This window comes from Mandrillus leucophaeus, unplaced genomic scaffold, assembly GCF_000951045.1.
Source record: "Mandrillus leucophaeus isolate KB7577 unplaced genomic scaffold, Mleu.le_1.0 Scaffold307, whole genome shotgun sequence".
Classification (NCBI taxonomy): Eukaryota; Metazoa; Chordata; class Mammalia; order Primates; family Cercopithecidae; genus Mandrillus; species Mandrillus leucophaeus.
Genome location: NW_012103221.1, coordinates 830,830 through 854,338, shown reverse-complemented (window position 1 = coordinate 854,338; position 23,509 = coordinate 830,830). Strand labels below are relative to the sequence as shown.

The following is a 23,509-nucleotide window of genomic DNA, read 5'->3' as shown; positions in this document are numbered from 1 at the left end:
TCTCAAGTTGCAGACAATCTGGTGTGCTTTGTGTGCCTTTCTGTATGGTTCTGTCAGAAGAAAGGGTACCTTAGGTTAAGATGCAGACCTAGGACCCCATAAGACTGCTGTTCAAGCCAGCCCAACAAAATGATCAGTAACAAACTTGGTTACAGGCCTCCATCTTGTTTCATGTCCTCGGGAACATGACCTGTAAACACATGGCAATATTTTGTTTTAGTCTCCACCATTTTACAATGGTGGCTGTCTTCTTGTTCTAAGTCAGTTCCTGGGTGAGGGCCACAAAATCAGAAGCCAGTTTTCTGAGCGGGGTCAGGGTATACACCCCAAAGTAGTCACTTCAATAGATGGGACCAGAATCCTAAAGGCATATGTATATGTCCGTGTGTTTCCCACAGGCCCCACCCAAGCCCCTCAGAGTAACTGGCTACCTCCAATTCACAAGTCTATCCCTGCACTAGAACTTCCACGGCCTGCATTTATTTCACTGCGATTTTAGCTTATTCAAGGTCACATCCTCTCTTGTGGACCAGTTCCAGTGTTCCTCCTTCTTGACTAAGCCATCTAGGGGCCTAAGGAATTGTACCAAATGTGGAAATAAAAGGAAACCAATACCCTAGAAGGCCTAAGAAGGTTTGCTACTGCTCTGGTGTGGTAGGACATGGGTTGGCCTGTACCTTATTCTATAATGGTAGACTGGATAAATTTAGTCTCACCCCACTAGATGACACCCAGGTATTTGATACACCTGGACCCTGGACTTTGCATTGACCACCCACTGTCCCTCTGTAGGTCGAGTGAGACAGCAAGGTGGGGGCTGCAGTTTCTAAGCTAGAAAAAGACTCAGAAGTTAGCATGTTATCATCAGTATAATGGAAAATACATATCCCTCTGGAGTGGTCCACTGACTGAGGTTGGAGAGCCTTTGGCCACAACAGACAGTGGGGCTAAGAAAACACTGGGGGCAAGACGGTAAAGATGCATTGTTCTCTTTTCCCAGATGAATGCAAATTTGTCTTGACTCTCTGGGGCAATGGGGATGCTAAAGGCGGCCTTGGTAAACAACCCAGCAAGAGAAAAGAACAAACAATCCCATTAAAAGTGGGCAAAAGACATAGACATTTCTCAAAAGAAGACATATAAGCAGTCAACAAACATGTGAAAAAATGCTCAATATCACTAATTATCAGAGAAATTCAAATTAAAACAACACATTTCATCTTACACGACTCAGAATGGCTATTAGTTAAAAGTCAAAAACAAACAAACAAACAAAACCCGATATAGGCAGGAATATGGAGTAAAGGGAGCCCTTGTACACTGTTGGTGGGAATGTGAATTAGTATCACCCCTATAAAAAACACTATAGATGTTTTACAAAGAAATAAAAATGAAACTACCATTCAACCCAGGAATCCCACAACTGGGCATCTACTCAAAGGAAAAGAAATTATTATATAAAAAAGACACTTGCACTCATATGTTTATTGCAGTATTATTCACCATAGTAAAGTCATGGAATCAACCTAAGTTTTCATCAATGGTTGACTGTATTTAAAAAATGTGATATATGGGTGGCTGGCAAGATGGCTGAATAGGAACAGCTCCAGCCTGCAGCTCCCAGTGAGATCAACACAGAAGGCGGGTGATTTCTGCATTTCCAACTGAGGTAGCTGGCTCATCAAATTGAGACTGGTTAGATGGTGGGTGAAGCCCATGGAAGGCAAGCAGAAGCAGGGTGGGGCATCACCTCACCCAGGAAGCACAAGGGGTTGGGGAACTCCCTCCCCTAGTCAAGGGAAGCCGTGAGGGACTGTGCTGTGAGGGACTATACCGTGAGGAAGGGTGCATTTCGGCCCAGATACTACACTTTTCCCATGGTTTTCGCAACCTGCAGATCAGGAGATTCCCTTGGGTGCCTACACCATCAGGGCCCTGAGTTTCAAGTACAAAACTGGGCGGTTGTTTGGGAAGACACCAAGCTAGCTGCAGGAGTTTTTTTGTTTGTTTGTTTTTTTGTTTTTTTGTTTTTTTTTTTTCATACTGCAGTGGTGCCTGGAATGCCATGAGACACAACCGTTTACTTCCCTGGAAAGGGGGCTGAAGTCAGGGAGCCAGGTGGTCTAGCTCAGCGGATCCCACCGCCATGGAGCCCGGCAAGCTAAGATCCACTAGCTTGAAATTCTTGCTGCCAGCACAGCAGTTTGAAGTCCACCTGGGACACTCGATCCTGGTGGGAGGAGCGGCATCCACCATTACGAAGGCTTGAGTAGGCAGTTTTCCCCTCACAGTGTAAACAAAGCTGCCCGGAAGTTCAAAATGGGCAGAGCCCACTGCAGCTCAGCAAAGCTGCTGTAGCCAGACTGCTTCCCTAGATTTCTCCTCTCTGGGTAGGGCATCTCTGAAAGAAAGGCAGCAGCCACAGTCAGGGGCTTATAGATAAAACTCCCATCTCCTTGGGACAGAGCACCTGGGGGAAAGGGTGGCTTTGGGCACAGCTTCAGCAGACTTAAACATTCCTGCCTGCTAACTCTGAAGAGAGCAGTGGAGCTTCCAGCACAGTGCTTGAGCTCTAAGGGACAGACTGCCTCCTCAAGTGTGTCCCTGACCCCCGTGCCTCCTGACAGGGAGATACCTCCCAGCAGGGGTTAATAGCCACCTCATACAAGAGAGCTCCAGCTGGCATCTGATGGATGCCCCTCTGGGACAAAGTATCCAGAGGAAGGAACAGGCAATAATCTTTGCTGTTCTGCAGTCTCTGCTGGTAATACTCAGGCAAACTCCAGCAGGCCTGCAGTAGAAGGACCTATTAGAAAGAAAACTAACAGAAAAGAATAGCATCAACATCAACAAAAAAGACGTCCACACAAAAACCCCATCTGAAGGTCACTAGCATCCAAGATCAAAGGTAGATAAATCCACAAAGATGAGGAAAAACCAGGGCAAAAAGGCTGAACATTCCAAAAACCAGAACGCCTCTTCTCCCCCAAAGGATCACAACTCCTCACCAGCAAGGGAACAAAGTGGATGGAGAATGAGTGTGACAAATTGACAGAAGTAGGCTTCAGAAGGTGGGTAATAACAAACTCCACTGCTCTAAAGGAGCATGTTCTAACCCAATGCAAGGAAGCTAAGAACCTTGAAAAAAAGGTTAGAGGAATTGCTAACTAGAATAACCAGTTTTGAGAAGAACATAAATGACCTGATAGAGATGAAAAACACAGCACAAGAACTTCATAAAGCATACTGAAGGAGATAGACACAAAAAAGACCCTTCAAAAATCAATGAATTCAGGAGCTTTTTTTTTTTAAAGATTAACAAAATAGATACACCGCTAGCCAGACTAATAAAGAAAAGAGAAAAGAATCAAATAGATATAATAAAAAATGATAAAGGAGATATCTTCACTGATCCCACAGAAATACAAACTACCATCAGAGAATACTATAAACACCTCTACTCAAATAAACTAGAAAATCTAGAAGAAATGGAAAAATTCCTCAATACACCCTCCCAAGACTAAACCAGGAAGAAGTCAAATCCCTGAATAGACCAATAACAGGTTCTGAAATTGAGGCAATACTTAATAGCCTACCAACCAAAAAAGGTCCAGGACCAGACAGATTCACAGCTGAATTCTACCAGAGGTACAAAGAGGAGCTGGTACTATTCCTTCTGAAATTATTCCAAACAATAGAAAAACGGAGGGACTCCCCCCTAACTCATTTTATGAGGCAGGCCAGCATCAACCTGATTCCAAAACCTGGCAGAGTCACAACAAAAAAAGAAAACTTCTGTCCAATATCCTTTGATGAACATCAGTGTAAAAATCCTCAATAAAATACTGGCAAACCGAATCCAGCAGCACATCAAAAAGCTTATCCACCATGATCAAGTCAGCTTTATTCCTGGGATGAAAGGCTGGTTCCACATATGCAAATCAATAAACATAATGCATCACATAAACAGAACCAATGAAAAAACCCACATGATTATCTCAATAGATGCAGAAAAGGCCTTCCATAAAATTCAACATCACTTCATGCTAAAAACTCTCAGTGAACTAGGTATTGATGTACCACATCTCAAAATAAAAAGACCTATTTGTGACAAACCCACAGCCAGTACCATACTAAATGGGCAAAAGCTGGAAGCATTCCCTTTGAAACCCAGCACAAGACAAGGATGCCCTCTCTCACCACTCCTATTCAACATAGTGTTGGAAGTTCTGGCGAGGGCAATCAGACAAGAGAGAAAGAAAGGACAATCGAATAGGAAGAGAGAAAGTCAAATTGTCTCTGTTTGCAGATGACATGATTGTGTATTTAGAAAACCCCATCATCTCAGCCCAAAATCTCCTTAAGCTGATAAGCAAGTTCAGCAAAGTCTTGGGATACAAAACCAATGTGCAAAAATCACAAGCATTCCTATACACCAATAATAGACAAACAGAGAGCTAAATCATGAGTGAACTCCCATTCACAATTGCTACAAAGAGAATAAAATACCTAGGAATACAACTTACAAGGAATGTGAAGGACCTCTTCAAGGAGAACTACAAACCACTGCTCAAGGAAATAAGAGAGGACACAAACAAAGGGAAAACATTCAATGCTCATGGATAGGAAGAATCAGTATCAAGAAAATGGCCATATTGCCCAAGGTAATTTATAGATTCAATGCTATCCCCATCAAGCTACCAATGACTTTCTTCACAGAATGAGAAAAAAAACTACTTTAAATTTTACATGGAATCAAAAAAGAGCCCGCATTGCCAAGACAATCCTAAGCAAAAAGAACAAACTTGGAGGCATCATGCTACCTGACTTCAAACTATAATACAAGGCTACAGTAACCAAAACAGCATGGTACTGGTACCAAAACAGATATATAGACAAATGGAACAGGGACCTCAGAAATAATGCCACACATCTACAACCATTTGATCTTTGACAAACCTGACAAAAACAAGCAGTGGAGAAAGGATCCCCTGTTTAATAAATGGTGTTGGGAAAATTGGCTAGCCATATGTGGAAAACTGAAACTGGACCCCTTCCTTATACAAAAATTAACTCAAGATGGATTAACGATTTAAACATAAGACCCAAAACCATAAAAACCCTAGAAGAAAACCTACGCAATACCATTCAGGACATAGGCATGGGCAAAGACTTCATGACTAAAACACCAAAAGCAATGGCAACAGAAGCCAAAATTGACAAATGGGATCTAACGGAACTAAAGAGCTTCTCCATAGCAAAAGCAACTATCATCAGAATAAACAGGTAACCTACAGAATGGGAGAAAATTTTTGCAATCTATCCATCTGACAAAGGGCTAATATCCAGAATCTACAAAGAACTTAAACAAATTTACAAGAAAAAAAACAAACAACCCCATCAAAAAGTGGGCGAAGGATATGAACAGACACTTCTCAAAAGAAGACATTTATGCAGCCAACAAACTTATGAAAAAAAGCTCATCATCACTGGGTCATTAGAGAAATGCAAATCAAACCCATAATGAGATACCATCTCACACCAGTTAGAATGGTGATCATTAAAAACTCGGGAAACAACAGATGCTGGAAAGGATATGGAGAAACAGAAATGTTTTAACACTGTTGGTGAGAGCATAAGTTAGTTCAACCGTTGTGGAAGACAGTGTGGTGATTCCTCAAGGATCTAGAACTAGAAGTAACATGTGATCCAGCAATCCCATTACTGGGTATATACCCAAAGGATTATAAATCATTCTACTATAAAGACATATGCACATGTATGTTTACTGTAACACTATTCACAATAGCAAAGACTTGGAACCAACCCAAATGCCTATCAGTGATAGACTGGATAAAGAAACTGTGGCATATATACTCCATGGAATACTATGCAGCCATAAAAAAGGATGAGTTCATATCCTTTGCAGGGACATGGATGAAGCTGGAAACCATCATTCTCAGCAAGCTAACACAGGAACAAAAAACCAAACAGCACATGTTCTCACTCATAAGTGAGAGCTGAACAGTCAGAACACATGGACACAGGGAGGGGAACAGCACACACTGGGGCCTGTCGGTGGGTGAGGGGTGAGAGGAGAGATAGCATTAGGAGAAATAACTAATGCAGATGACGGGTTGATGGGTGCAGAAAACCAACATGGCACGTGTATACCTATGTAACAAAGCTGCATGTTCTGCACATGTATCCAAGAACTTAAAGTATAATCAAAGAAAATGTGGTATATATACACCATGAAATACTGTTCATCTATAAAAAGGAATGACATCATGTCCTTTGCAGCAACATGGATGAAGTTTGAGAACATTATCCTATGTGTAATAACTGAGGTAATCAAACACCATATGTTCTCTAAGTGTGAGCTAACTATTGGGTACACATGGACATAAAGATGGAAATAATAGACACTGGGGACTCCAAAGTTGGTAGAGGAGTAAGGGTTAGAAATTTACCTATTGGATACAATGTTTATTATTTGGATAATGGGTACACCACAAGCCCAATCCTCACTGTTACTCAGTGTATCCATGTAACAAACCTGCCCATGTACTTCTGAATGTAAAATTAAAAAAATTTTTTAAATGGCATATATTAATGCAAATTTAAATACGGCAAGAAAAATAACAATAATTAACATTTATGTACCTAATACCATATCATCAAATATATGAAACAAAAACTGACAGGTGGGGTATGGTGGTGGATGCCTGTAATCCCAGCTACTTGGGAGGCTGATGTGGCAGGATTCACAAACCCAGGGGTTCAAGTCCAGTCTGAGCGACATAGTGAGACCCTGTCTCTTAAAATAAGCCAAATAGAATTGAAGTGAGAAATACTCTTCAATAGTAGTTGAAGACTTCAATACCCATTCTTAATAATTGCTAGAAAACTAGACAGAAGGAAATGGAAGACTTAATAAATCAACTACTTGTACAAATACAAAATATTCTTCTCCATAACATACACATTATTCTCATGTCTATATAAGACATTTTCTAGGATAAACTAAGTTTCAATAGATTTAAAAAGATAGATATCAAAGTATCTTCTCCCATCACAATGGGATGAAATTACAAATCAATAACACAAGTAAAACTTAAAAACCCCCAAATTTCTGGAAATTATGTAAATAACACTCTCAGACAACTAACAGATTAAAAAAGAAACCACAAGGGAAATTAGAAAATGCTTAGAGACAAATAAAAATGAAAACTCAACATATCAAAACTTATCTGACACAGTGAAAGTAATGGTAAAGAGATATTTATACTTATAAAGGATTACAATAAAAAGCAAGATCTGAAACCAACTACCTAGAATTACAATTTAAGGAACTAGAAAAAGGAAAAAAAAACTACACCCAAAGCTAGAAAAGGAAATAATAAATATTGGAGCAGAGATCAACAAAATAGACAGTAGAAAAACAGTGGAAAAAAATTAGTAAACCAAAAATTATTTGAAAAGTATCAACAAAATTGACAAACCTGTATCTAATTACCTAAAAAACAAACAATCAAAAAAACAAAAAACTAGAAAAATCTCAAATTACTAAAATCAGAACTGAAAGTAGGGACATTATTACTGATTCTATAGAAATAAAAAGGATAAGATAGTACTATGAGCAATTTTATGCCAACAAATTGGCTAACTAGGTGAAACGGACAAATTACTAAAAACACAAAGCCTATTAAAAATAAATCAAAGTAGTAGACAATCTAAATAGACTGAGAAATAATGAGATTGAGTCAGTAATCAAACATGTCCTGACAAAGAAAAGCCCTACCCCTGACAGCTTCACTGGTAAATTCTACCAAACACTTAAAGAGAAAATAATACTAATTCCTAACTCATTCTATAAGGCCAGTATTACCATACTACAAAAGTTGAACAAAAACAATACCAAAAAAAAAATAATAAAACCAAAGACCAATATCCCTCATCAACATTAATGCACAAATCCTCAACAAAATACTAGCAAACTGAACTCAGTAGCATATTAATAGGATTATACATCATGACCAAGTAAGATTTATTCTTGGAAGGCAAGAATGGTTCAACATATGAAAATTAATTTATGTGATATAACATGAATAAAGGTAGAAAAACCCACATAACCATCTCAATTGAGGTAGAAAAAGCATTTGACAAAAATTCAACATCCTTTCATGATAAAAACACTCAACAAACTAGGGTAGAAGAAAACTAACTCGACAATAAAATCTATATACGAAACACCCACCATTCATCATACTCAATGGTGAAATACTCAAAACTTTTCCTCTAAGATCAGCAACAGGACAAATATGCCCACTTTTACCACATCTATTCAACATAGTACTGAAGTTGGATTGGAGGATTTAATATTGTTAGGATGTCAATATTACCCAAAGTGACCAACAGACTCAATGCAATTATATCAAAATTCCAATATCTGTTTTTGCAGAAATAGAAAACCATCCTAAAATTTACATGGGTCCGAAGGGACCCCAGATATCCAAAATAGTCTTGAAAAAGAAGAACAGTGTTGGAGGACTCATACTTTCTGATTTCAAAACTTAATATAAAGGTACTGTAAACAAAACAATGTGGTGTGGCACAAAGACAGACATATAGACCACTGGAATAAAACAGAAAGTCCACAAATAAACGCTCCCATATATGGTCACATGATTTTTGATAAGGTTATCAAGAAAAGCTTACCAATGTACCCTCCTATGAACTGCTTAAGATTGCCTGTTTCTGGATACCTTAGCCCAAACTATTCTTTCACTCACAGAGAAAGAGACTAACATTTTTCTGTGTGTTTAGTTGTCATCTCTATTTCTTATTTTGTGACTTGCCTGATTGTGAATTTGCTAGCTTTTTTTTTTTTCTTTTTCCCGAGATGGAGTCATGCTCTGTCGCCCAGGCTGGAGTGCAGTGGCTCGATCTCGGCTCACTGCAACCTCCTCAGTCTCCCAAGTAGCTGGGATTACAGCCTGCCACCACGCCCGGCTAATTTTTGTGTGTGGGTATATACACACACACACACACACACACACACACACACATATATATTTTGTGTGTGTGTGTGTGTGTGTGTGTGTGTGTATATATATATATATATTTTTTTTCTTTTTAGTAGAGATGGGGTTTCACCATGGCCAGGCTGGTCTCGAACTCCTGACCTCAGGTGATCCGCCCACCTTGGCCACCCAAAGTGCTGGGATTACAGATGTAAGCCACTGCACCTGGCCTGACTTTTGCTAGCTTTTTACTGGGGTGTTTTACTTTTTACTGATTATTGGTTTTGTATATTAGGTGCATTAACCCTTTGTATGGCATATGTTGAGTCTGTTGGACCAATACAACTTATTGAAGCTTTCCCCCACTGATTTGAAATGCTACCTCTACTGTATACTAAATTAATATATAGGCGTATTAATCCATTTCTAGGCTATATACCACAGTGATTGAGTATGTAGTCTGAAACTAGGCTGCCTTGATTCAATTCCAATCTCTCAGGTAGAGACTACTTGGTTTTAAACACCCAAATATCAACAGTTACCTAAATTCCAGCATTGTTAATCTGACAAATGTATAAATAATGTAAAATGTAGTACTACCTAAATATTTGAAAAGTGAGTAATATAAAATATATACTAGAACCCTAGTTCTTAAGTCATATGCCAGGCACTTCATATATATTATTAATTCATTTGATACTTAAAGCACACTAGGGATTTACGCATTATCATCACCACAGGTGATAAAATGAAAGCAAACAGTTAGGTAAATTATACAAAATTATGCAGCAAATAACTGAGAGAGCTTGGAGTTGAATCAACAGGACTTAAATATAAGAAAATTACTGAGGGTGCTGGACCTGAGGAAATGGACCTGAAAGAACCCACCTCTTTGTTTACTTCACACTTGTACCTAGAAGCCTTGTCTCTCTCCAGTTTATTTTCTACAATGCAGCCTTACATGATCATACTCTAAACAAGGAATCAGCAAACTGTGACCTGCCATCCAATCTAACCCAAACTAAGAATGGTTTTTGGGAAAAAAAAAAAAAAAAAAACCACAGAAACGGTTTTATGTGACATCAAATTTCAGTGTCCATATATGAACTTTTATTGGAACACAGCCAAACTTATTTGTGTATGTATTGACTATGCCTGCTTTTGCTCTATAATGGCAGAGTTAAGTAAATGCAACAGAGCCCGTATGGCTTGTAAAAAGTCTAAAATATTTACAAAACTTAGCCAAGCATGGTGGCACATGCCTGTAGTCTTAGCTCCTTCGGAGGCTAAGACAGGAGGATTGCTTGAGCCCAGGAGTTCAAGGTTATAGTGAGCTATGATCACACCACTGCATTCCAACCTAGATGAAAAACCAAGACCCTGACTCAATCAATCAATCAATCAGTCAATCAATAAAGCATGCAAGAAACAAGCCTAAACTATTTGCTACCTGGCCCTTTATAGGAAAAGTTTCCTAGCCAAAATACTGATAATATCACTCTTCTGTTTAAAATGATTTAGTAACTTCTTATTGCTTTTGAGATAAATTCTAACTCCTTTATATGGAATAGTAAGTCCCTTTAGTCTCTCTGCTTTCCAGCCATATCAACTTTCTTATGTTGTATGTCTTGTAACTTTTTACCACTGATAATATGCTAATGCAAAAGGACTATTTTCAGGTTAACTGATACACTTTTGTGTGATCCCATTGTGATTCACATGTTATTATTTTTAGTCTTTTACCAAGAGATAACTCAAGGGTAGAAAATCATGTATAAGTAGGAATAATCCTGATTATTTTACAAGCTTTTAATTTCAAAAGAGGTAACATTTTTCAGTCTATAGGCTACAGACCTCTGGCTAGATGAAATTTAGATAGTAAGAATCAATCTATTAAAAAATAAATTCTTTTAGGCAATTTCTACATGGAACTTTAAATGTATATAGTAGATTCATGAGCTTAAATAGAACTTTCAGGCTTTAATGCTCTTAATATTTTGAGCTTCTTTAAAGCAGACCATGGGCTATAAATAAAATTATGCATGAAGAGTAACAATGCAGCATTCTGAATTAATGAATGTTTGCTTTTGCAAATAAAAAGGACAGTAAAACGACTTCTATACTTCCCTTATTTTATATTTTCATCTTTTTGGTATAAAAATCCTCATGGGTTAGGGTTAGCCTATCAGTAGAAAGGCTATTGGATGAAAGTGATTTGAACTAACCTGGATACTTTATATTGTCATTGGCTAAACTGAGACTGAAAGCTGAAACAGGTATGATTTGAGAAAAGTTTAGAAGGTGCCTTTCATGATGTTTGTAATTATTACAACATTAGAAATTACAGAACATAATACCTTGAGAGATAAATTTTACCAGGCACCAAACATTTAAATATACATCTCTTTAGTTCTTATCTTGGCTAGAAAAAAGACTGAAACTATAGACATAAAAATAAAGAAATATGGGGAAAATCTACCATTATTGAGGTAAGTGGCAAAGGTAAAAAGGTGGAGATAAGGAAAAAAGTCAATGGGGCTGGAAAATCTAAAAAGTGTAATTAATTTTCTGACACTGTGATCTCTGCATGTATAGATTTTGATGAAAATAATAAAATCTTCCTTCAATGTAATATGCCTGCTCAATTAGACATCACAAAATGCAGAAGACGAATAAAAGAATGTTCACGCTTTTGAAATTAGATTTTTAATGGTCAATAAAAGTATAATTAATTGAATGACATACAATTAGAATTTAAATATCAAACTCAATCCAAAGAGGATTGATTTAATGTGATGAATCCATAATATTATCTAACACATCAAAGCTTAATTTAAACTACAGAATGACTTCACTGTGCAAAAGATTCTGGAAAAGCACCTTCTAGAAGTATTTCTTGCTTTCAAGAAGCTTTTGCTCTATTGTTTCTGTGACAGCAATATAATTGCTATGTAACAGAATATCTGAAACATCAAAGCTTAAACTATAAAATGTCTTAATTGTGCAAAAGATTCAGGCAAAAGCACCTTCTAGAACTATTTCTTCTTTCAAGAACCTTTTGCTCTGTTGTTTCTGTGAAACAATGAAATTGCTATCTAACAGAATATGCTGGGAAACCAGGAAAGGACTTTTCCTTTGTTCATTTGATCTCAATGTGGCACTGTGGTGCAAGTCTTATAAAACCGAAACCTGATACAGAGTATAAGGATTTGTAAGAAACTGGTCAGTTTTACTGTTCTGTAGCTAACAAATGGGAGGGCCAGAGTGTATGTGAATTTAACCTCTTGGATCCACTTTGTACTATAGTTACTCAAAAAATACATGTGAGAACATTCCTACTTTGTTACTCTACACTAAAATCTAAGGGACAAACTGAGCACATTCAAGATCTGTGGGACATGTTTTGCCCTATGTCCTGGATTCTATAGCTTTTCTTCAGAGAATGGATTAGAAAGACATTTAAGATTATTAGATAGATAGGTGTCATCCCCTTGCATCAAGATACATGAGGAGAAAAGTTCAAGAATTATAAATTCTTAGAAAACATAAAAGACCCATTGGAGCCAGCAAAGAAAATGTCAACAAATCAAAAGATACTAGATAGCTATTGACCAGTTTCATGAAAGCAAACCTGCAAGTCAAGATGGAATAATGCTTTCCCACCATGTGTCTAAGCCTGCAAAATGACACTAATCCTTTTTAATGGTCACAGAAGCTGACAACTTACTCAGCCTTAGAACTGAAGGCACAAAATCATCTCCGAAAATGACTCACCATAAAGAGGTCACGAGCACCAATGTCAACAGCTAGGAGAAATGCCTTTTCAAATCTCTGGTACCTACAAGGCAGAAAAAAATGTTACGTTAGTTGTGAACAAGAATATATAAAAGAAAAGAGCTGTTTATTTAACATATTTGCGTGATACTGTTTTTGTCCTTCTGATTGAAAAAATATTTTCAGAGAGAAGGGAACTGGCCTACTAGGATCTTCCATATGTGAAAAGTTACTACATTTAGGAGGGGCTGAGGCTCAGAGCCTGTGGAGGCCTTAAGTATAACGTTCAAGAATAAACATAACCCCAAGTAGACACTGCCGACTATGATAGCTTAGAAAATATGTTGCCTCTTCTTGTTAGTACCTCCTGTATTTGCCTGAATCCCCCTCAGATATAGAAATCAAAAGGCAATTGTGTTTATTTTTGTGAAGGAAGAGTGTCTTGTACTAGGAAGCTTATTGATTCATTATATATTCAGTGGAGGTGAGATATACTAAGGAAGAGGTCAGAGGATTAGCAAATTGTACTATTTGTCCATGCATTCACTGCAATTTTGCATTTGTCACCATTCCATTGTAACTATCTGGCAATACTAATTATCCATATATATAAAAATATATATATATATATTTATATTTTGAGACGGAGTCTCGCTCTGTCGCCAGGCTGGAGTGCAGTGGCATGATCTCGGCTCACTGCAACCTCCACCTCCCTGGTTCAAGCGATTCTCCTGCCTCAGCCTCCTAAGTAGCTGGGAGTAGGTGTGCACCACCATGCCCAGATTTTTGTATTTTTAGTAGAGATGGGGTTTCACCATGTTGGCCAGGATGGTCTCGATCTCTTGACCTCGTGATCTGCCTGCCTCAGCCTCCCAAAATGCTGGGACTACAGGTGTGAGCCACTGTGCTCAGTCAATTTGACACATTTGAAGAAAGAATTGGTGAAATAAAAGTGCATAAATTATGTATAAGTTAGGAATTACACAGAATGTTGCAGAGGAAAAAGAAATTAAAAATATAAAGACAGGCTAAGCAAATTAGAAAATATGAAAAGTCTAATATGACTACACAGGGAATTAAGTTAATGGTTAAGAATTTCCAGAGATGATAAATGATATGATACAATCAACACAAAAGAAACAATGTATATCAGCCAGGAGATATAAAAAGGAAATTTAAAATATTCACATTTATAATGGAAATGCAGAACTGAACAAAAAAAGAAAATTAGGCTGGGTGCGGTAGCTCACGCCTGTGATCCCAGCACTGTGGGAGGCTGAGATGGTTTTATCACTTGAAGCCAAAAGTTCAAGACCAGGCTGGGCAACACAGTGAAACCCCAACTCTACTAAAAATACAAAAATGAGCCAGGTGTAGTGGTGGGTGCCTGTATTCTCAGCTACTCAGGAGGCTGAGGCACAAGAATTGCTTGAACTCACAAGGCAGAGGTTGCAGTGAGCTGAGATTGTGCCTTTGCATTCCAGAAAAGAAAGAAATAAAAGGCATCTATTAATAAATAGGAAGAGAGGAAGTCAAACTATCTCCCTTCTCAGATGACATGATTCTATACCTACAAAATCCCGTAGTCTCTGCCCAAAGACTCCTACATCTGATAAACAGCTTTGGCAAAGTTGCAGGATACAAAATTAGTGCAAAAATGAGTTGCATTTCTGTGCACCAATAATGTCCAAGCTGAGAGTCAAATCAAGAATACAATTCCATTCACAATAGCCACAAAAAGAATAAAATACTCAGGAATACAGCTAACCAGGGAGGTGAAAGATCTCTACAATGAGAATTACAAAGCCCTGTGGAAAGAAATTAGAGATGACATAAACAATTGGAAAACCATTTCATGCTGATGGATAATAAGAATCAATACTGTTAAAATGGCCATACTACAGATTCAATGTTATTCCTGTCCAACTACTAATGACATTTTTCACAGAACTAGAAATACCTTAGATTTATATGGAACCAGGCCAGGTGCAGTAGCTCACACCTGAAATCCCAGCACTTTGGGAGGCTGAGGTGGGTGGATCACCTTAGGTCAGGAGTTCGAGACCAGCCTGGCCAACATGGTGAAATTCCATCTCTACTTAAAAAAAAACAATACAAAACATTAGCTGGGCATGGTGGCAGGTGCCTGTAATCCCAGCTACTTGGGAAGCTGAGGCAGAAGAAGCGTTTGAATGTGGGAGGCAGAGGTTGCAGTGAGCCGAGTTCACACCATTGCACTCCAGCCTGGGCAACAAAAGTGAAACTACAACTCAAAATTAAAAAAAAAAAAAGAAAGAAAAAGAAAACTTATATGGAACCAAAAAAAAAAAAAAACACCTGAATACCCAAAGCAATTCTAAACAAAAAGAACAAAGTTGGAGGCATCAGATTATGCACTTCAAACTCCTACAAAGCTACAGTAAACAAAACAGCATGGTACTGGTACGAAAACAGACACATAAACCAATGGAACAGATTACAGAATATTGGGGGAAAACCCCACCCCTGATATTTATTGTGGGTTCTTTTCTATTCCCTAAGCATCTCAGCTGGTTTGAGAAATAAAGGGAAAGAGTACAAGAGAGAGAAATTTTAAAGCTGGGTGTCCAGGGGAGACATCACACATCGGCAGGTTCTATGATGCTTCCCGAGCCATAAAACCAGCAAGTTTTTATTAGTGATTTTCAAAAAGGGAGGGAGTGCACAAATAGGGTGTGGGTCACAGAGATCACATACTTCACAAGGTAATAAAATATCACAAAGCAGGGCGAGATCCCAGGACCACCAGATGGGGCAAAATTAAAATTGCTAATGAAGTTTCAGGCACGCATTGTCATTGATAACATCTTATCAGGAAACAGGGTTTGAGAGCAGACAACCTGTCTGACCAAAATTTATTAGGCGGGAATTTCCTCGTCCTAATAAGCCTGGGAGCGCTACAGGAGACCAGGACTTATTTCATCCCTTCGACTTCGACTGTAAAAGGCGGCTGCCTTAAGGGGGCTGTCTATAGACCCACCCTCAGGGCACATTCTCTTTCTCAGGGATGTTCCTTGCTGAGAAAAAGAATTCAGGGATATTTCTCCTATTTGCCTTTGAAACAAGAGAAATATGGCTCTGTTCCGTCCAGCTCACCAGCGGACAGAAGTCTTATCTCTCTTGTTCCCTGAACATTGCCGTTATCCTGCTCTTTTTTCAAGATGCCCAGATTTCATATCGTTCAAACACACATGCTTTACAAACAGCTTGTGCAGTTAACGCAATCATCACAGGGTCCTGAGGTGACATATATCCTCCTCAGCTTACAAAGAAGATGACGGGATTAAGAGATTAAAGTAAAGACAGGCATAGGAAATCACAAGGGTATTGATTGGGGAAGTGATAAGTGTCCATGAAATGTTCACAATTTATGTTCAGAGATTGCAGTATAGATAGGTGTCAGAAATTATAAAAGTATTAATTTGGGGAACTAATAAATGTCCATGAAATCTTCATAATTTATGTTCTTCTGCTGCAGCTTTAGCTGGTCCCTCCATTCGGAGTCCCTGACTTCCTGCAACAAAAGAACTTAGAAATAAAGCCAAACACCTGCAACCAACCATCTGATCTTTGACAAGATAGACAGTAGCAGTAATGGGGAAATGACTTCCTATTTAATAAATGATACTGGAATAACTGGACAGTCATATACAGATGATTTAAACTAGACCCCTTTCTTTCACTGTATACAAAAATCAACTCAAGATGAATTACAGACTTAAATGTAAAATCTAAAACTATAAAAACCTTAGAAGAAAACCTAGGAAATATCGTTATGGACATAGGCCCTGGCAAAGATGTCATGACACAGACTCCACAAGCAATTACAACAAAAACAAAAAATTGACAAATAGGAAGACCAATTAAACTAAAGAGTTTCTGCATAGCAAAAGAAACTATCAAAAAAGTAAACAGATAACCTACAGAATGGAAGAAAATATTCAAACTGTGCATTTGGCAAAGGCCTAATATCCAGAATCTATAAAGAATTTAAACAAATTAACAGGCAAAAAACTTAAAACCCAATTAAAAAATGGGGAAAGGACATGAACAGACACTTCTCAAAATAAGACAAATACTCAGCCAACAAGCATATGGAAAAATCCTCAGCTTCAGTAATCGTTAGAGAAATGTGAATCAAAACCACAATGAGATACCATCTCATACCAGTCAGAATGGCTATTATTAAAAAGTCAAAAAACAACAGATGCTGGCAAGGGTGCAGAGAAAAGGGAACACTTATACACTGGTGGTGGCAATGTAAATTAGTTCAGCCACAGTGGAAAGAAGTTTGGAGATTTCTTAAAGAACTTAAAACAGAACTACTATTCAACCCAGCAATCCCATTACTGGGTATATACCCAAAGGAATATAAATTGTTCTAACATAAAGATATGTGATGTGTGTGTTCATCACAGCACTATTCACAATAGGAAAGACATGGAATCAACCTAGATGCCCACCAATGGTTGACAGGATAAAGAAAATGTGGCATATATACACCATGGAATACTATGCAGTCATATAAAAGAAAGAGATTATGTCCTTTGCAGCAACATGGATGGAGTTGGTGGCCACTGTCCTAAGAGAATTAATGCAGGAACAAAAGTCCAAATACCACATGTCGTCTCTTATAAGTGGGAGCTAAACACTGAGTACACAGGGACACAAAGAAGGGAACAGTAGATAGCAGGGCCTACTTGAGGCTGGAGTGTGGGAGGAGGGTGAATTTAAAAAGTACCTATCGAATACTGTGCTCATTTGTAGCATAGTTATCCTGGGTGATGAAATAAGCTGTACACTAGACCCCAATGACATGCAATTTACCCTTGTAACAAACCGGCAGATGTACCCTTGAACCTAAAACTGCAAAAAATAAATAAATAAATAAATAATAATAATAATAATATATACATAAAGTTTAAAAAAAGAAAAAGTTTTTAAAAAAAAGAGAGAGAGAGAAGACACATCATCTACAAAGGAACTACAAATACTGACCCTAGACTTCTCATTGGCAACAATGGGAGGTAGAAGACAGTGAGAAAATATCTTCGAATTATGGAGGAAAAATAAGCATCAAATCTCTGAGCAGAGACTCCTCCAATTTGTCAATTTTTGTTTTTGTTGCAATTGCTTGTGGAGTCTTTGTCATGACGTCTTTACCAGAGCCTATGCCCAGAACAATATTTCCTAGGTTTTCTTCTGAGAGATTTATAGTTTTAGGTTTTACATTTAATTCTCTAATCCATCTTGAGTTAATTTTTGTATACAGTGAAAGGAAGGGGCCTAGTTTCAATCTTCTGTGCATAGAAAAATTCTAAACTTGAATGTACTTAATAAAATATGCTTGAAAATCTATAAAGCAAAACATGAATAGAATTAAAACAAATGATCAGCCTACCATCACTGTGTGAGACTTTAAGGTTTATCTCTAAATTTATGCTAGTCTAAGCAGTGAGAAAATTAGAAAGAAATAGGAGACTTAACATAATTACAAAGTTATATTTATTGAATACACAGGACCTAAATCAGAGAACCTTAAATCTTTTTTTTCTTTTTTTTTTTTTTTGAGACGGAGTCTTGCTCTGTTGCCCAGGCTGGAGTGCAGTGGCGTGATCTCAGCTCACTGCAAACTCTGCCTCCTGGGATCACGCCATTCTCCTGCCTCGGCCTCCCGAATAGCTGGGACTACAGGCACCCGCCACCACACCTGGCTAATATTATTTTTAGTAGAGACGGGGTTTCACCATGTTAGCCAGGATGGTCTCGATCTCCTGACCTCATGATTCACCCGCCTCGGCCTCCCAAAGTGCTGGGATTACAGGTGTGAGCCACCACGCTCAGCCCAGAGAACCTTAAATCAGAGAATACACATTCTTCTCAGGCCCAAATGGGATATCTACAAGATTATATTATGTAGTAAGTAAAAAAGCATGTCTCATTATATTTTAAAGATTATAATTAATCCATCAACAATGTAATTAAGTTTGACAAAAAAATAGGCAATATATTCATATGTACTTAGAAATGAAGTCATTAGTCAAAGAAGAAATCATAATAGAAATTTTAAAATACTTAAATAAATGCTAATACTATAAAAAACACTTGAGCAAATGAGGCATTTGAAGGGAAATCTATAGCCTTAAGTGCTTGTGTTGAAAATAGGATTAAAAATTGATAAACTAAAAATTGATAAACTAAATATCCAACTTAATAATTTAGAAAAATAGCAGAATAATCTCAAGAAGGCAGTGGAATAACATGTTTGAAGTATTGAAAGGAAGAAACACACACAAAATTTTATATGCAGCAAAGACTCACAAATGAAGGTGTAATAAAGATATTTTCACGGAAGAAACTAAGAAAATTTATCACAAGTAGAATTACACCATAAGAAAGACTAGAAGAAGTTCTTTAGGCTAAAATAAATGCTAGATGGAAATGCAGATCTCCAAGAAAGAACGAAAAGTAGGAGAAATGGTAAATACATGGGCAAATATAAGGAACTCCATTACATTTATTTAATATACACTTGTCTGTTGAAAGCAAAAATTAAAACATTTTGTGAAGGTTATAACATGTAGGTAATGTATATGGCAACAGTAGCATAAAGGATGGGGTAAGGTGGGTAAAGGAACCGATTCAGTTCATTTCAAGATTTCTACATTTTACATGAAGTGGACTATGTGAAGATTTCTACCTTTTAATTCTAAGTGGACTGTAGAACAGTAAGGATATAAATGTAACCCTTACAGCAACCATTAAAAAAACAGTACAAGTAGGTATGACTAAAAAAGCAAATAAATAAAAAATCTGGAAAATATTCAAATAATCCAAAGGAGGAAGGAAAGGAGGAGTGAAGAAATGAAAATTAGTAAAAATTAGTAAAAACAGAAAGCAAAATGGCAGACTGAATCCAGCTACATCCCTAATTACATTAAATGTTAATGAACTTAACATTCCAATCAAGAGACAAAGATTGTCACAAAAGAGCAAGCATCAAATATACGCTGCTTGTAAGAAATGCACTATAAATATACAAACACAGATAGTTTGAAAGTACGTAAATAGAAAAGTATAAATATGAAAAGGCTAGAATGGCTATAATTATCAGACATAATATAATTTTTAAAACAGTATTAAAGAGAGACATTTCATAATGATAAAAACACCAGTTCATCAGGAAGACCTAACAATCATGAGTGTGAATGTCTTAAATATATGAAACAAAAAAACGTAACAATTAAAGAAGACAATTACATTAACAGTTGCTTTTAGCACTCCTCAATCAGCAAGTTAAACAAATGGAAAGTTAAACAAATAAATAGATGACCTCTATCTTCATGTAACTGATATTATAGAACACTATCAGTCTGAAGTACCGAAAAGCGTGTCTCTATTATCAGAGTGTATATATATGTATATATATACTTTGTGTGTGTATAGATAAACTCAGTGTGTGTGTATCCATCTACATGAGAGCTCCTTATCGATTCTGTTACTTTGCTCATTTATTGCTTCATTTTTGTCTCTTTGACCAGTCTTAGACTGAAAATGTTATGTGCAAATTAACTACTGGTTGGCTTTTGTCTGTTTCTTCTGATATCTCCTACAATTTCTGCTTTATGAAGATGCCTGTCATTTTATTTGGTACACAGATATAACTTTTATTATTATGAAAGGTAGCCCACAGGCCAGGCGCGGTGGCTCAAGCCTGTAATCCCAGCACTTTGGGAGGCCGAGACGGGCGGATCACGAGGTCAGGAGATCGAGACCATCCTGGCTAACACGGTGAAACCCCGTCTCTACTAAAAAATACAAAAAACTAGCCTGGCGAGATGGCGGGCACCTGCAGTCCCAGCTACTCGGGAGGCTGAGGCAGGAGAATGGCGTAAACCCGGGAGGCGGAGCTTGCAGTGAGCTGAGATCCGGCCACTGCACTCCAGCCTGGGCGACACAGCGAGACTCCGTCTCAAAAAAAAAAAAAAAAAAAAGAGAAAAGAAAGAAAGGTAGCCCACAGCATTGTAGAGTGACTTCTTTGTTCTGTTTCATAACCTGTGGCATAATTCTGTCTTGTTATTCAGTATATAACAATCCCTGCTTAGTTTGTATTTTTTTCCACGTGGCAACTTTGCTTTACTTTTTAAAAAATTGTTTTGATTTCGTATTTGTTTTGTATTTAGGAATGTTTACATTTTTATAAACTCAGATATGTGTAATTATTGTAATTCTCTTGAGCTCCCTTTTCTTCTTTTGTCTTCTTTTTACATATCACTTTACTGAGGCATTATTGACACACAAAAAGCCGTACATATTTAATGTATACAATTTGATTCATTTGGAGGGAAGTAGACACCACTGAAGCTATTACTGAGAGGTGAAGCCAGCTGGGCTTCTGGGTCCGGTGGGGACTTGGAGAACTTTCCTGTCTAGCTAAAGGACTGGAAATGCACCAATCAGCACTCTGCGACCAGCTAATTGGGTAGGGCTAAAGGTTTGTAAACACACCAATCAGCACTCTGCCAAAATGGACCAATCAGTTCTCTGTAGAATGGACTAATCAGCAAGATGTGGGTGGGGCCAGATAAGGGAATAAAGGCAGGCTACCCGATCCAGCAGCAGCAAGTCCCTCGGGTCCCCTTCAGTGCTGTGGAAGCTTTGTTCTTTTGCTCTTGGCAATAAATCCTGCTGCTGCTCACTCTTTGGGTCGCGTCGCCTTTATGAGCTGTAACACTCACCACAAAGGTCTGCGGCTTCACTCCTGAAGCCAGGGAGACCATGAACCCAGCAGGAGGAATGAACAACTCCGGATGCCCGGCCTCTAAGAGCTGTAATACTCACCGCAAAGGTCTGCGGCTTCACAACTGAAGTCAGCGAGACCACAAACCTACCAGAAGGAAGAAAGTCCAGACACATCCAAACATCACAAGGAACAAACTCTGGACACACCATCTTTAAGAACTGTAACACTCACTGCGAGGGTCTACGGCTTCATTCTTGAAGTCAGTGAGACCAAGAAACCACCAGTTCTGGACCCATTACCACACTCAATGCCATAAACATATCTATCACTATTCAAACATTTCCTCTTACTCTCTTAATTTTTACTTTTTCTTTTTGACACAGGGTCTCACTGTGTCACCCAGGCTGGAGTACAGTGGTATAATCATGGCTCACTACAGCCTGAACCTCCCAGGCTCAGGTGATTCTCCCACCTCAGCCTCCTAAGTAGACTGGGGCTACGGGTACACACCACCATGCCTGGCCACATTTTTGTATTTTTTTTAGGGAGGGGGTTTCGACATGTTTCCAGGCCGGTCTCGAACTCCTATGTCAAGCCATCTGCCAGTCTCGGCCTCCCAAACTGCTACAGACATGAGCCACCATGCCTGGCCCTCTTAATTTGTTTACTTTTGTGATAAGAACACTTAAGATGTACCCTATTAGCAAATTTTTAAGTATACAGTACAGTATTTGTTCCTGGCTTATTTTACTCAGCAAAATGTGCTCTGGGTTCATCCATGTTGTAATTTTCTTTACTTTATAAGACAAAATGATATTGTATTTATGTAAATACCACACTTTTTTTGCAAGTAAATAGCTTTTATTGATTGTACTGCAATATAAGTGAATGATACAGATATTAATAGAATTTTCTAAGTATTTGAATTCTATTTAATTCTGCTAAGAATTAGAGATGGACTAATCCTCACAGAACTTCCTAATTTGCCTTGTAAATGAAGTTGGTACTGTGAATTTTATTATTCCGGTTTTGGATATCAATGTTTCTCAATTTTTTTCATTATTACCCTTCAACCAAAGGTCCTTTTGTTTTTAAAAATTTTAAATGTGAAATATCCAAATTTTTCCAGGGCTGACTGAATTTCCTTTGTATCCTTTGCCTAACAACTCTCCTTTTCCAGAATGCCTCATTTCCCTAACTTTCTGGTAACCACCATCCTATTCTGTATCACTGTGAGTGCAACTTTTTTTCATTACACATATAAGTAAAATCATGTGGTTTTTTGTGTCCGGCTTATTCACTTAAAAATGTCCTCCAGATTCATTCACACTGTTGTAAGTAGCAGGATCTCCCTCTCTTTAAAGGCTGAATAATATTCCATGATAAAGATATTTACTCATTTCTTTATCCATTCAACTTTTGAGGGAAAACTAGGTTGTTTCCGTATTTCGATTGTTGTGAATAATGCTGCAATGAGCATGACAGTATAGATGTCTCTTCAAGACAGTGATTTCATTTCCTTTAGACATATACCTAGAAGTAGGATTTCTGGAACATATGATAGTTTTAGTTTTATTTATTAAAATTTATGTTCTAGGGTACATGTGCACAACGTGCAGGTTTCTTACATACGTATACATGTGCCATGTAGGTGTGCTCCACCCATTAACTCGTCATTTACATTAGGTATATCTCCTAATGCTATCCCTCCCCACTCCTCCCATCCAACAACAGGCCCCGGTGTGTGATGTTCCCCCCACTGTGGCAAGTGTTCTCATTGTTCAATTCCCACCTATGAATGAGAACATGTGGTGTTTGGTTTTCTGTTCTTGTGATAGTTTGCTGAGAATGATGGTTTCCAGCTTCATCCATGTCCCTAGAAAGGACACAAACTCATCCTTTTTTATGGCTGCATAGTATTCCATG

At 37.9% G+C, this 23,509-nt stretch overlaps 1 protein-coding gene across 1 annotated transcript in view; it reads right to left on the bottom strand.

The window, feature by feature from the left end:
• Window positions 1-23,509, bottom strand: part of WDPCP (WD repeat containing planar cell polarity effector) — a 500,366-nt gene that overhangs the window by 190,762 nt on the left and 286,095 nt on the right. The window contains exon 13 of the mRNA XM_011987298.1: window positions 12,801-12,864. Within this exon, the coding sequence (XP_011842688.1) occupies window positions 12,801-12,864 (64 nt within the window). The remainder of the gene's footprint in view (window positions 1-12,800; window positions 12,865-23,509) is intronic.